Source organism: Arvicola amphibius, chromosome 1 (assembly GCF_903992535.2).
Source record: "Arvicola amphibius chromosome 1, mArvAmp1.2, whole genome shotgun sequence".
NCBI lineage: Eukaryota > Metazoa > Chordata > Mammalia > Rodentia > Cricetidae > Arvicola > Arvicola amphibius.
Genome location: NC_052047.1, coordinates 181590283 through 181604750, shown reverse-complemented (window position 1 = coordinate 181604750; position 14468 = coordinate 181590283). Strand labels below are relative to the sequence as shown.

General features: G+C 47.3%; 1 protein-coding gene and 1 pseudogene across 1 annotated transcript; both read right to left on the bottom strand.

Moving 5' to 3' along the window:
• Nucleotides 1-3: 3 nt before the first annotated feature.
• Nucleotides 4-297, bottom strand: LOC119802159 (annotated as a pseudogene).
• A 6632-nt stretch (nt 298-6929) lies between these two features.
• Nucleotides 6930-13091, bottom strand: Pgam1 (phosphoglycerate mutase 1). The gene is made up of 4 exons (XM_038333068.1): nt 12849-13091; nt 9495-9769; nt 8415-8595; nt 6930-7468 (listed from the first exon to the last, which is right to left on the bottom strand). Exons 1-4 carry the CDS (start codon nt 12985-12987, stop codon nt 7299-7301), a joined length of 765 nt encoding a protein of 254 aa, XP_038188996.1. The 5' UTR covers nt 12988-13091; the 3' UTR covers nt 6930-7298.
• Nucleotides 13092-14468: the final 1377 nt, after the last annotated feature.

Here is a 14468-nt window from a genome sequence, read left to right as displayed (position 1 = left end):
ATTTTACAGCTTTCTCACTGCTTCGTCTTCGTCAGAAATCTGTTCCTTCAGCTGTCTCCATTGCTCCATGTTTAAGTCCCGAACACTGACGTATCTCATCTTCCCAATCTGAAACATGTTATCTCTGCTGCTGCTACTCTGCTTGGAAGATGCCAACGCTCTAGAAGTCTCACCAGGCTTTTGCTTCTTCACGGGCTTTTCTGGAACCACTTGCTTTTTCCTCTTTAACGGTTTTTCAACCTCATCAGAATCACTGCCTGAAGAGCTTGAAGAAACAAGTTCCTTTTATTTAGGCATTGCTCCGCTCCTGCCATCCAACAGCCTCTACCTCGCTCCCTCGCTCGCTCCGGACTCTCTATTTTGATTTTTGAGGCAAGGTCTAACTACTTTATGTTGACCAAGCTGGCCTCAGACTCAGAGATTTACCTGCCTCTTCCTCCTGAGTACTGGGATTGAAGACATACACCACCACACCCAGCTTCCAATCTCAGTGTGTGTGTGTGTGTGTGTGTCCCAAGTGCTTCATCCTAGGTGCCAGCCACTGGGTCATGCATGCACTTTATCTAAACCCCTCAATAACATGGATAGTGAGAACTCTTGGCCATGTGTGGTGATTAATTGCATGTAGCAGTTCTGAAAATGTTTGGTGAGCATAGTGTTGCTGTGACAGGCGTCCCAGGAACTGTTAATTCTGCCCCTGGGATGGTCAGGGGAGGATCAGGCGAGACCAAGGCAGTTGTGAAGACATTAGGTGAGGGTGAAGGTGCTCCATGCAGACAACACCCTAGCAAGTGCAGAACTGAAATCAAAGCCAAAGTTTTGGGAGGAGGGAATACTAGCTATGAATTAAGCATGAGGAAACTGCACAGGGATGGCTCTTGCTGACATGCCCAGGACCCTGTGAACTCAATGTGGACTTTGTCAGTGGTGGAGGTGAGCTCCTGGTCTTGTGACCTCCATAGTTGTTAACTTACTATGTTATTAGTATGTTTAGTTTATCTTTTTAAAGAAATATTTAGAATGTGTGTGTGCTGTGTGTTTAAGTGTAGGGACGTGTGTGGAGGTCAGAGGGCAGCTTTGGGGCATCAGTTCTGTCTTACCTAACCTTGGTTTTTGTTTTTGGTCAGATGGCCTTTACCTTTTTTGTCTAACTGCATTATATGTGCACAAGTGTGTGCCATAGCGCATATGACACACATATACATATGTGTATAGGGGTCAAAGGCCAACCTGGTAGAGTCAGTTCTCTGCTTCTGCTTTTCTGTGGCTTCCGGAGGGCAAACTCTAACACCTAACTGCTGAGCTGTTTCACGAGCCCCCACTTTGTTTGGGGTTGGGAGGTCCGTCTTTCTAGCTTCTGCTACATGTATGCTCTAGGCTAGCTAGCCCACGAGCTTCCAGTTCAGTCCATCCCCACTGCATCTCGCTGGAGGACTGCTGGCGTTAGGATGCGTGCTCGGGTTCTAGGGATCAAACCCAAGTCAGGCTTGTGTGGAAGTCCTTTTACTCGCTGAGCATCTCTCCAGTCCATTTCTGTTTCCTTCATTCCTAGCTGTCCTAGAACTCGCTTTGTAGATCAGAGTGACCTCGAACTCACAGAGATCCTCTGCCTCCTGACTGCTGGGATTAAAGGTATGCGCTGCCACCACTGGGCCATTTAAAAAATAATAATAAAGGGCTGGAGAGATGGCTCAGTGGTTAAGAACACTAGCTGCCCTTCCAGCAGACCCTGGTTCAATTCCCAGCACCCTCATGGCAGCTCACAGCTGTCTGTAACTCCAGTTCCAAGGAACCCACCACTCATGGCAGAACACCAATGAACATAAAATAAAAATAAATGAAAAAAAAGTTCATTTTATATATGTGCATGTAGTGGTCAATCAGTTCTCTGCTTCTACCTGTGTCTCAGTCATCAAACTTGGGTTGTCAGTTTTGGCCTTAAGCGCCTTTGCCTGCTGAGCCATCTGACCCACCCATTTTTGTTTGCTTATGTGAAATTTTTATTATGCCCAATGTGGCACACTTGGAATTCTAACATTCAGGAGACCTAGGCAAGAAAAACATAGGTTAAGGCCAATCTAGGCTACAACAGTAAAATCTCAAAAGTAATATTTGTAGTGAATTAACGATAAGGCCTGTCTTATGGTTTCTATTGCTGTGACAAAACATCATGACCAAAAACAGGTAGGAGAGGAAAGAGTTGATTCGGCTCTCACTTCTGTATCACTGGTCATCATTGAAGTAAATCAAGACAGGAACTCAGGGCAGGATCCTGGAGGCAGGAGCTGATGCAGCAGTCATGGAGGGAGGGATGCTGCTTACTGGCTTGCTCATCATGGACTGTCCAGCCTGCTTTCTTAGACAGCCCAGGACCACCAGCCGAGGGATGGCCCTGCAATGTGCCGGGCCCTCCTCCATCAATCACTAATTAAGAAAATGCTTACATCTAGGTGTAGATGGAGCAGCAGGGCTGCGTCCCGCCACCCGGCTAGCTTTATACCCGAAATAATTACATGGAAACTACTCTTTTAAACACTGCCTGGCCCATTAGTTTCAGCCTCTTATTGGTTAATTCTCATATCTTGCTTTAACCCATACTTAGTAATCTGTGTAGCACCACGAGGTGGTCGCTTACCAGGAGAGATCTTAACCTGCGTCCATCTCAGAGAGAAGCATGGCAACTTCCTATGGCAACTGCCTGAAGCGTCTGCCTCACTGCCTTCTACCCAGCATTCTGTTCTGTTTACTCCGCCTACCTAATTTTCTGTCCTATTAAAGGGCCGAGGCAGTTTCTTTATTAACCAATGAAATTAACACATAGACACTCCTCCATCGTCTAGGTCTTATGGAGACATTTCCAGTTGAGGTTTCCTCCTCTCAGTGTCGAGTTAGCATGAAACTAGCCAGGACAGGACCACATGTGGGTTGTGTTTGCCCTGCTGGGGACCAAACTCGGCCCTCACACATTTGGAGTCCTAGGATCCAAGCCCAGAATTGAAAACAGAAAGCTCTTTTGTACCTTTGATCTAGTTTCCCACATTGGTGACACTTGAAGAATTTTAATATATTGGGCTGGAGGCTCAGAGGTAAATATAGAAGAAAAAGATAAAATAAGGTCAAGTGTGGTGCTACAAAGCTTTAATCTCAGTACTCAGGAGCCAGGGGCAGGAAGGCGTGGAGTTGGAAGACAGCCTGGTCTACATCATGAGCCTGGAATGAAGCAAGTGAGGCAGGATCAGCGCTTAAGAGCACTTGCTGCTCTTGTAGAGGACCCCTGTTCAGTTCCCAGCACCCATCCAAAGCCCTCTTCTGACTGTGGTGGGCACCAGGCATGTATATGGTACACATATGTACATGTATTTGCCATACACGTAAAATATTAAAAAGGAATTCTAGGTCAGTCTGGGCTATTTAGGACTTTGTCTCAAAAAAAAAAAAAAAAAAAAAAAAAAAGCAGTTTAAGGTTATCCTCAGCTAAAGTAAACTCAGTGCCAGACAGGATGACAGGAGAACCTGTCTCAAAGCCGTACAATTGGGTGTTGACACTGAGAGCCGTGAAGTTTTCACCTCTCGGTGTTTAATTAGAATCTCAAGGTTATTTTGAAGGGAAACTTGCTCTGAGCATGCTAATATGGTGTTTGTATTTGTTAAGTATCTGATGCATCATATCTATAATATCGGGGAAAAGCTTACATAGTCTTTATGCTTGCCCAATTACTTTGTAGAACTGATTCCCTGAAGTACAATGTTGGTTCAGAATGTGCAGTGCTTTTGCTGCCTGGGAGGCCAAGGCAAGGATTTCTTGAACTTAAAACACAGTAAGGTCCTGTCTCAAAAAAAAAAAAAAAAAAAAAAGACAATAAAAGAGGGAGGGAGATGGAAGGAGGGGAGGAAGTAGAAATTTTGAATGGTATTATTTATAAAGCAATAAAAATTTTAAAAAAGACAATAAAACCCCACAACTTCAATTTTGATTAAATTTTTAGCTAATGCCACCAAGAAATGTGCTAGGAGTGAAATTTCTTAGCATCAGTTTTACATTTTCCTTTATTTCTGAACTTCAGTGACCCTGGGCTATAGCACTGGCTCATCATCTTACAGATGTGTAAAACAAGGTTTAGGATGATCAGTTTAGGCCGGGCGGTGGTGGCACACGCCTTTACTCCCAGCACTTGGGACGAAGAGGCAGGTAGATCTGAGTTTGAGGTCAGCTTGGTCTACAGAGTGAGTTCTGGTACAGCCAATGCTACACAGAGAAACCCAAAGGAAAGGCAGGCCTAGGGATGTAGCTAATGGCTTGTCCTGTGGGGTTCTATCTTCAGCACCAAGTGTGGATACAAAGCAGAACAGAAGAGCCTGCTGTGTGTTAGTTTCAGTTCCCAACTCTGCAAGGAAAGACAGACTAGAAAGCCCTTATGTTCACCTGACCAGTGTGTAGCGTGAATTCTAATTGGTATTAATAATACAAACTCAGAGGCTGGCTGGTGGTGGCACACGCCTTTCATATCAGCACTCGGGAGGCAGAGGCGGGTGGATCTCTGTGAGTTTGAGGCCAGTCTGGTGTACAAGAGCTAGTTCCAGGACTGCTAGGACTGTTACACAGAGAAACCCTGTCTCAAAAAACCAAAATAATAGTAATACAAGTTCAGGGGCTGGAGAGATAGCTCAGCAGTTAAGAGCACTGACTGCTCTTCCAGACGTCCTGAGTTCAATTCCCAGCAACCACACGGTGGCTCACAACCATCTTTAATGAGGTCTGGTGCCCTCTTCTGGCCTGCAGAGGTGCATTGCAGCCAACCACTAGAGATTTTTTACCTCTACCAATGCTCAGACCAAAGGGGCGATCTTATCCTCAGACTGCATGTCTCCACCAAACCTGACTGCAGTGAGTTTGTCTCTTCATGCCTTACATTCCTCCCTCCACCCAGCCATACCATTCCTGACTCCACCTCTCTAGTGCTGGGATTAAAGGCACGGGACTCCCAAATACTAGGTTTAAGAAAGGTGAGCCAACACCACCTGGCCTCTAGTGACTTAACCCTATACTTGAAGCTTTATTTGCTAAAACATCGCTACAGTGTGATTTACCTCCAGCTTCATCTACTGCCTTTGAGACAGGCTCTTATGGGCCTGCCTCCCTAGTGCTGGGATTAACATACTTCTTCCAAAGCCACATGATGTGGGAATCCCCTCTGTATGCTGTGAATGCCATTGGTTAATTTAAAAAGCTGCTTTGGGCCTATCGCAGAGCAGAATAGGGCAAGGTGGGAATTCCTAGCATGCTCAGGCATGTAGCCACTGCAAGAGACTGGCTGAACAGAACCTTACCAGTAGGCCAGAACTACGTGGCGATACAGATTGATAGAAATGGGTTAAGATGTAAGAGCTAGCTAGGAACACGCTAGAGTCATTGGCCAAGCAGTATTGCAAGTTATAGTTTCAGTGTGATTATTTTGGGTCTGGGCAGCCAGGAACAGACAAGCAGCCTCCAATAACCACATGTAACGCTTCATAAACAATTCCACAATTGTATGGACTCAGTATTCAAACATGAGCGTGTGGCCATTTTCATTCAAAGCACATTTTTGCTTATGTATGCTTTTTGTAAACATGCATATGGCATACCACACATAAAAAGATTATGGGACAGCTTTGTGGAGTTCTTGCCTGCCTTCCATCTTTACATGGGTTTGAAGTATTGAACTCTGGCCATCAGGCTTAAGTGGCAAGTGCTTCTTCACCTGCTAAGCCATCTTACTAGCCCCTGTAATGTTTTTTCTTCTGTGTATGAATGTTTTGCCTGTGTATATACCATATGGATGCTGGAAATTGAACCCGGATCCTGTGCAGGGGCCACAAGTGCTCTTAACCACTGAGCCGTCTCTCCAGTTGTTCATTCTTTTTAAGATTTTTATTTATTATGTATACAGGGTTCTTTCTGCATGTATCCTACAGTACAGAAGCCACCAGATCTTATTACAGATGGTTGTGAGCCACCATGTGGTTGCTGGGAATTGAACCCAGGACCTCTGGAAGAGCAGCTAGTGTGCTTTATCTCTGATCCATCTCTCCAGCCACCCAGTCGTTCATTCTTGAACCTTGCAGGTGGCTCTGTTGTGCTCTATACCATATTGGAGATCCAAGTGTTACTGGTTTTCTTCCCAATTTAAAAGGTTGGAGTTTGTTACAACTCATAGTACTTTAAGGCTGGGTAAACAGTATTTTTATGTGTGGGGGTGTTTCCTTGGGTATGTTTGTGCACTGTATCCAAAAGCCAGGAGTGCTGGATCCTCTCTAAGAGTAGCCAGTGCTTTTACCCACTAAGTCAAATCCTCCATCTGTCTTAATGCGAACTTCAAACTGCATGCTGAGGCTTCCCCAGATGATAACACATCAGACAGCAAACTATTGCACATCACTCCTTTATTATACTGATCTGGAAAAGATTTAGTATGCCCAAAACAAGTTCTGAACCCACATGGTAGGGTCAAGCAGCTGGAACATGATTCAGACAGCGAAGACAAAACCCTGGACATGATCAAGGGGCACTTCACCTCCACAAGATAAGGAGAGGGATCCTACCACACAGTAAGAGACGCTCCTGTCCCTTGAGGACAAGGAGTTTATCCCACTTGATATGAGGAATGGCTTATTTTCTGGTGACCACATAGACTATTTCAATCACCACTAGAAACTTCACAGGGGCTTATGTGCTGATAAATATATATGTACTTTTGTTTTTGTAAAAGTAAATGTAACACATAGACTTGACAGGATTGATCCCAACCTTCTGGGGCCAGCAGCTCCTTTAGGGTCAGAGAGGAAGATAGTTCATCTTTTAAATGAAAGCTCCTTTCACCTTCCACTGGAATGACTACAGCCCCCAGTTACCTAACTGTGGAAGAGTGCTGGAGGGGCTTCAAGGACAAAACTTGGCTGCAGCTTTTCACTGGTCAGGCCACAGCATGGTTCCTCCCTGTCCTCCTAAAGCAGACCCTTGTAAACAAAGGACTAAGAAAACTAATTACTACCTCTCAACTCTCCTGGGAAGAGGAGCCGTCCCTGGATGTGGACCAAGAACCTGCACCCTAGAGGTGTTACTCTGACTAGATTCTATGAAGGGAGTTGGTGCAGGGGATAAAATACTAAAACAAAATGGGAGCCACGGGTCCCCATCTGCAGCTACAACCTAAACTTAAGATCCTAAACATGGAGTCAGTGACAGGTGCTGGGAAGAGCGCAGGAGGCAGAGGCAGGCAGGGAGGAGGGTCTTGGGGTAGAAGCCTGTCTGCTTGCCTTCACTTCTTGGCCTTGCCCTGCGCGGCCACAGCTTCCATGGCTTTCCGCACGGTCTCTTCATCTCCCAGGAACTGCATAGGTTTAACCGGCTTCAAGTTCTTGTCCAATTCATAGACAATGGGAATGCCAGTTGGCAGGTTCAGCTCCATGATGGCCTCTTCTGAGAGACCTAAAAGAGCCACCATCCATGTTCAGCCACAAACAAGAGTCCACACACAAACCCCTTCAGGTTACTCTTCATCTGCCAGCGGAAAAGCACTTACATGGGAAAAAACGTCTTTTCTGATCTAGTGTATTAGTGGACCCGTTTCCCCCAAGGAATGGCCCCCAGTTACAACTTCTCAAACCTCTAAAGATTAGGAAAAAGAATGAGGAGCCGGGTGGTGGTGCACACCTTTAACCCCAGCACTCGAGAGGCAGAGGCAGGAGGATCTCTGTGATTTCAAGGCCATCCTCGTCTACAGAGCAAGTTAAAGGGCAGGCTCCAAAGCTACAGAAAAACCCTGTCTCAAAAGCAAACAAAAAATAATGAGAAGGCACACAAAGATCCTAAGGCAGGCCACCAACAAACTGCAGAAGGGCTCACTACAGGTTTCTCTACCAAGGTAGGGTATAGAGACCAACACAGACAGGGTAGGACTGTGTGCTTCTCAGTCCATCCACCTGCCAAAAATTAGTCTGGGCAGCTAGGTCCCCAGAGAGGAACAATTGAGATTTATACTGAGCCAGGCTGTGACTGCGGTGTGAACTGGCACTCCTAGAGCAGGGGGGCATCTCCAGTTTTAGTGCATACTCAGCACATGGCAGTTCTGAATTGAGTCTCTCCCTGTGTGTAGAGCAGAGTGACAAAGGCCCACTGTCACTGTTCTATTGACTTGGAATTCAGGCTGGCCTAGAACTCAGAGTGACTGTCCTGCTTCAGCCTCCCTGGTACTGGGATTGGACTGCCACATCCAGCTGGCAGACCATATTTTGAGAAAGATTTTCCTTATGTACTGTCTGTCAGAGCTTTCCCAGTCTCCTTGCTACAAAGTCAGTCTGAATGACTGGTGACAGATGAGCTTAGGAAATAAGGTGGACCACCTACTTATTGTCCTATAAGAAAATGCACATACCCTCCAGATGCTTGACGATCCCCCGAAGGCTGTTGCCATGGGCCGCAATCAGGACTCTCTTCCCCTCTTTGATCTGGGGGACAATCTCTTCATTCCAGAAGGGCAGTGCTCTGGCAATAGTGTCCTTCAGGCTCTCACAGGACGGTAGCTGGTCCTCGGTAAGGTCTGCGTACCTGCGATCCTAAGCCACAAAGACTTATTTCCAGACTACCCACCCGTTATTCCAGGAAGCATCCACACAGAACTTTCATGTCTATCTATTCTACCTCTCAGCTCTTGAGGGAGTAAGTACTAGTGAAGATTTCAAAAATCCAGAATATAGCTAAGAACTTGAGAAAGAGGATCCAGTCACCATCCTGCACCCACATTCCCAATCTGAAACATGAGTAACTTAGAAGGGGAGGTTTAACAAAACAATTATGCTTCCCAATTCACTTTAGTTTGCAGTTTAGTTTTGCATATAAAGATGTGAAAAAGAAAGCCGGGCGGTGGTGGCGCACGCCTTTAATCCCAGCACTCGGGAGGCAGAGGCAGGCGGATCTCTGTGAGTTCGAGACCAGCCTGGTCTACAAGAGCTAGTTCCAGGACAGGCTCCAAAGCCACAGAGAAACCCTGTCTCGAAAAACCAGAAAAAAAAGAAAAAAGAAAAAAAAAGATGTGAAAAAGAGGCACTCCTCAGATACGTTACCACCTTCCAACTAAATCTGTAACAAGTGAGGGTCATTACTTAGCAAAAGGAACATGATGTTAATTATCTTATAAATTATAAGATTAATGATATTAGGTAGACCCGCAAAAGAGGCCCCGGGGCTGGAAAGATGGCTCAGCTCAGGACACTTGTTGCTCTTCTGGGACTCTGGTCTGGTTCTCAGCACTCATAGAGGGCTCACAGTCATCTCTCGCACCAGTTCGAAGAACCCATGTCATCTTCTGACCTCCAAAGGCACCAGACACACATGGAGTGCATATAAAAACACGCAGCAAAACACCCATCCACATAAATTTGGAAAATAAAAATGAGTGAAGCCCATGCTCTAACCCCTCCTGATGCTGAGTGACCACAGCTGGATTTGACCGTACCTTACTGATGTTGCTGTAGAAGGGATGGTCAGGCTCCATTGGCGGCGGTGGCACATCGTAAGATCGCCTCCAGATCTTTACCTGTGCCTCCCCATGCTTAGCAGCAGTTTCTGCTTTATTGAGACCAGTCAGACCCCCATAATGTCGCTCATTGAGGCGCCAGGTCCTGACCACGGGCAGCCACATCTGATCAATGGCATCCAGGACTGTCCAGAGGGTCCGGATAGCTCTCTTCTGCACGGAGGTGAAGCAGATGTCGAATTCATAGCCAGCATCTAGAAATTAAGAAGGGCTAGATGAGCAAGGTATGGTGGTACGCACCTTTAACCCCAGTTCTAGGGAGGCAGGACAGGCGGGTCTCCATTAATCCCTAACTATCTAGTTATCCAACTAGCCTGAGGACTGCGCAGCTCATTTAATACCTAAATGTTACACCTAAACATATTTTGAATGTTTCAACTGAGAGAAAAAAGGAACATGGTCATCCAAGTTCAATCCCCAGAACCCCATGGGGTTAAAAGGGTGCTGGCCACAAGTTGCCCTGACCTCCACACATTGCACCCTTGGCATGTGCATGTACCAGCACGCACACAATATATATGAATGGGTTTACAAAAAATTTTAAAGGAGTCAGTCGCTGGTGGCACACACCTTTAATCCAACACTCAGGAGGCAGAGGGAGTTTGAAGCCAGCCTGGTCTACAGAAGGCGTTCCAGGACAGCCAGGGCAACAAACAGAAGCCCTGTCTCAAAAAAAAAAAAAAAAAAAAAAAAAAAGAAAAGAAAAAAAAAAAAAAGAAAAACCCAAGAAAATAGAAATAAGCATAAATATTGAACTCTTCCTAATTCCTAGCTAACCTTTCTAGAGGGCTCATCATTGGTCCTACACCAAACTATGATTTGGTCTGCATTGGAATCCTACAAGGTTACAATCCTCTCAACTCATTTTTACCAGATTGGGAAAATTTTTTAAAAGATAGGTGGCACATGGAGCCAGGGTGATCTTGAATTCAAGGCTACCTTGGCTTGTCTTTAAAATTGTGATTAAGAAGCTGTCCCTTTCCTTATGCCAAGAAACACTCCTGTTTTCTCTAGCATACAAGGTTCTCTTCAAAACCAACCACCAACTTTCCTGGGCATTGCTTCATATTGAGATTAGCAACAGTAACAAACAAAATGTGAGGTAAATTTTCCTGCTAGGCAGTCAACTGACAATGAGGCCACTGAGACCAACTATTGGGGGGAAGGGAAGCTTAATCACCAGAAAAACCACCGTCCCCCAAAAGAGAAAGGCATACCTCACCCCTTAGCCTCTGGACGAGGCCCTGCAAACTACCATTACATGCTTCACCACCTCCTTAACCAGAAGAGGAAGGTCTCCCCAACAAAAGGCTGAGTCACTGAGATACCCACAGAACAAGCCTCAGCTCCCACGAAAAGCTAAGGGCTGTTTTACTACAATTATTTCCTGTGAGGAGGGCCTCACTTTGGATACAAATAGCCCCTAAGGCGGTGGTCCCCCTAAGACTCTGACAAGGGTGTCATAGGCTAAGCAACAGACACACACCTCCTTTAGCCTACCATTTAAACCAAAGGATAGCCAGGGGCACAATGGTCATAATGTGGACACTGTTCTTCCCAAGGATCCCTTCCTTCCTCAGCTACAGCTGCAAGGAAAGTCTCACTAGCTTCCTTCTGAAACCAGATTCAAGACTGTATCAATCCGTCGCTGTGGAAACTGTATACATCTTAAGTCTTTTTTGTTACTGTATTACCCACAGTCGTCTTCATTCTGGTTTTGCTTTCATTCTTTAATCACGTGGGATACCTTTGTGAAACACTAAAATTTTACATTGGTTTTTCTCCCCCCCACCACACGTTTCTCTGTGTAGCCTTGATTGTCCTCAAAGTCACAAAGATCCACCTTCCTTAAAAGTGTGCGCCACCACCACCTGGCTTTTCGCTTTGCGCCGGCCTTGCTGTGGTCGAAATTAATCCATGCTCTAGATCCTCCCTTCTCAGCTCCCTTGGTGCTGGAAAAATTACCGGACTGTAGCACCGTGTGCAGTCTCATCCTATCTCCTGCAAGTTAATGCTACCAACATTTAAGACCGAGATGGGGTCTATTATTTTCCTGTGAGTACAAGGTCAAGGGCTACTCATCTTACCCAGGGAAGGGACAGTTAACTGTCCGGAGCTAGGCATCAGCCAACTACCACAGACCTATACGTGCCACAGAGCTAAGGAAAATGGCTTCCTTTACCAGCACTTCTCTTCCCTAGCCTCCCCTACATAATGTGCGTGTCCAGCAGGCCATCCATCTCAAAGCAGTCTAACTTCCTTGCATCGGGATTTGGTGCCCAAAGCCATCCTTCTTTTGCAAACAACCAGGACCCAAATACCGAGATCCCTTCAGCTAAGCATCTAAAAGGGCTGCTGTTATGTCCAAGTTAGAAAGATGCAGGGCAGGATCTGCCCAACCACCAACGGCAGCACCTCTTCGCTCCAGGGATTCTCCTGGTAGCAGGCAACAGGATTTGCTTCCTTATTAGCATTCCGAAAAATCACAGAGGAGAGTAGGTGGTGCGGGGCGCCAAGCCTGGATGGGCAAAGGCAATCTTTATCTCCTGGACGCTGCCACCCTTTGCCCAGCCTCCGTCCTTGGCTACCAGCCCGCCAGTTCCTCACTTACTTGTTACTCCACCCAGAAATGGGGCAAGGACACTGGATTAGAGCTAAGTAGTTATGACCTTGGCCGAGGCTTTCCAGCCACTTTTCTGAACTATTAACAGGGGGGCAGAGATAAAAAGGAAGGAAATAAAATCTGCCTGCTTTGTAGCCTGTCGAGAACGTCAACTGAAATCGCCCACTCACATCTCTGGATTCGCTTGGGTCACAGTATTTGTGGTACGCTGCTCTCAAAAGCACGCGGGTTTCTAGGTGTCTATGAGGCCATCAGGCATTTCCCCCCCCCCACCTAACTCCCAGGACGAGCCTGTGGCCTGCTGCTTTGCCTTGATTTGCAGGATCCCCTTAGGTAAACTTGATGTCACAGGACATCCTCCGCCAGCCACCCCAGACCCCTGTGGTACCCTACAGGGTCCTGGCTGCCACAGGTGGGGTTGCTCAGACTCGAAAGATAGATAATCGCCTAGCGGCATCTGCGCCCTCTTTTTGGTACAACCCCTCACACTCCAACGAGGTGACCTTGACAAGCGGGCTTCCCACCCTGCGTTCACCTCCTTAGATGCAAACTCAGCTAGGGAGGCCGCCCGAGGTGCACGCCTCGAGGGGCGCGGGGGCTAGGATGGGCCGGCGTGGGCCCCCGCACGCCACACCGCATCCGGCTCGTACCTCGCAACGCCTGTCCGCCGCGCTTCGCCTCCTCGTGGCCCGCCGGGCTCAGGTCGGCGTCGTACCAGCCGCTGAAACGGTTCTCCAGGTTCCAGGCGCTCTCGCCGTGCCGGATGAGGACCAGCTTGTAGGCGGCCATGGCGATAGGCAAGGGGGATGCAGCAGAGACTGAGGCTCGCTGAGATTCCGCTCACAGCCCGCCCCACACTCGCGCCTGCGCACTTGCGTACGCCCGCCCCTCTCCCGCGCACTTTCTTCCCCGAAATCTTTCCACTCGCTCTACGGACCTCCGCCCGCCAGGTATGCGCATGCGCCCCAAGCAAGTTCTGCGGCCCGCCAAGGTGGGGGCAAGGAGTGCGCCGGGGCGGTAATGCGCATGCGTCGTATACAGCGGTACCCGCGTGCGTCCCGGCGGTCACGGAGCGCACGTAAGCCGGGAGGGTGGATCCGGGCGGCGCGCTGACTGCCCAGGGTGCCAGTCCAGCACTGCGGTGCTTCCTGCCGAGGCGTGATCGCTTATCCCTAAAACAGCTCTTTGCCCCAGCGAGATCACAGTCCTTTCCCTACGCAGTCGACTATTGACTCTTCTTTTTAGTTGTACTTCGGACACGTCGCAAACCCCTCTCAACCTCGTTTGTAAAAAGTGGTACCTGTCTTCCAGAAAGTGCTCTATAAACATTAACATGGGTTGTTGCTATTTCTCTTCAGTAGAACTCTTTTTTCAACACAGAGTGTCTCTGTGTAGCCCGGGCTGTCTTGGAACAAGCTCTTTAGACCAAGTCAGGTTAGCCTAGAACTCAGAGATCCGCCTACCTCAACCTCCCAAGTGTTGGGCACACCATCGCACTCAAGTCAGAATACGTTTTTTAAAAAAAGATTGGGTTTTTTTTTTAAGATTTTATTAATTTATTATGTATACAATATTCCTTCCATGTACACCTGCACACCAGAAGGGGGCACCAGATCTCATTACAGATGGCTGTGAGCCACCATGTGGTTGCTGGGAATTGAACTCAGGACCTTTGGAAGAGCAGGCAGAGCTCTTAACCACTGAGCCATCTTGCCAGCCCTTTTCTTTTTTTAATATTTATTTTTATTTCATGTGCATTGATATTTTGCCTGCAGGTGTGTCCATATGAGGGTGCCAGATTCCCTAGTATGGGAATTACATACAGTTGTGAACCACCATGTGGGTGCTGGGAATTGAAATCAGGTCCTGTGCAAGAGCAGCCAGTGCTCTTAACTGCTGATCCATCTCTCCAGCACCAAGCCTCGAATTTACAGAGATCTACTTGCCACTCCCTCCCAAGAGCTGGGATTAAAGGTATGTGCCACTCTTCCAAAACCAGCTTTGGCTACAAGAAGACTCTACCTTGTCTCTTCCCCCCAAAAAATTGTAGATGGGAAACCAGAACCCAAACACAAACTGTTTAGGGGTCTCCCCTGCTCTCTTAAGTAGCACCCACCACATCTCCTCTGCCACTGGAGAAGATGGAATTCCTTTTTGGAGCAGATCTTCACACAGGAGTTCATAGAACCCAATGCTTCCCAGCAAGGACTGCTCTCTAAGGGCAGTGTGGGCACAGCCTCAACAGAGAGCTTACCCACAAGTCTCTGAGG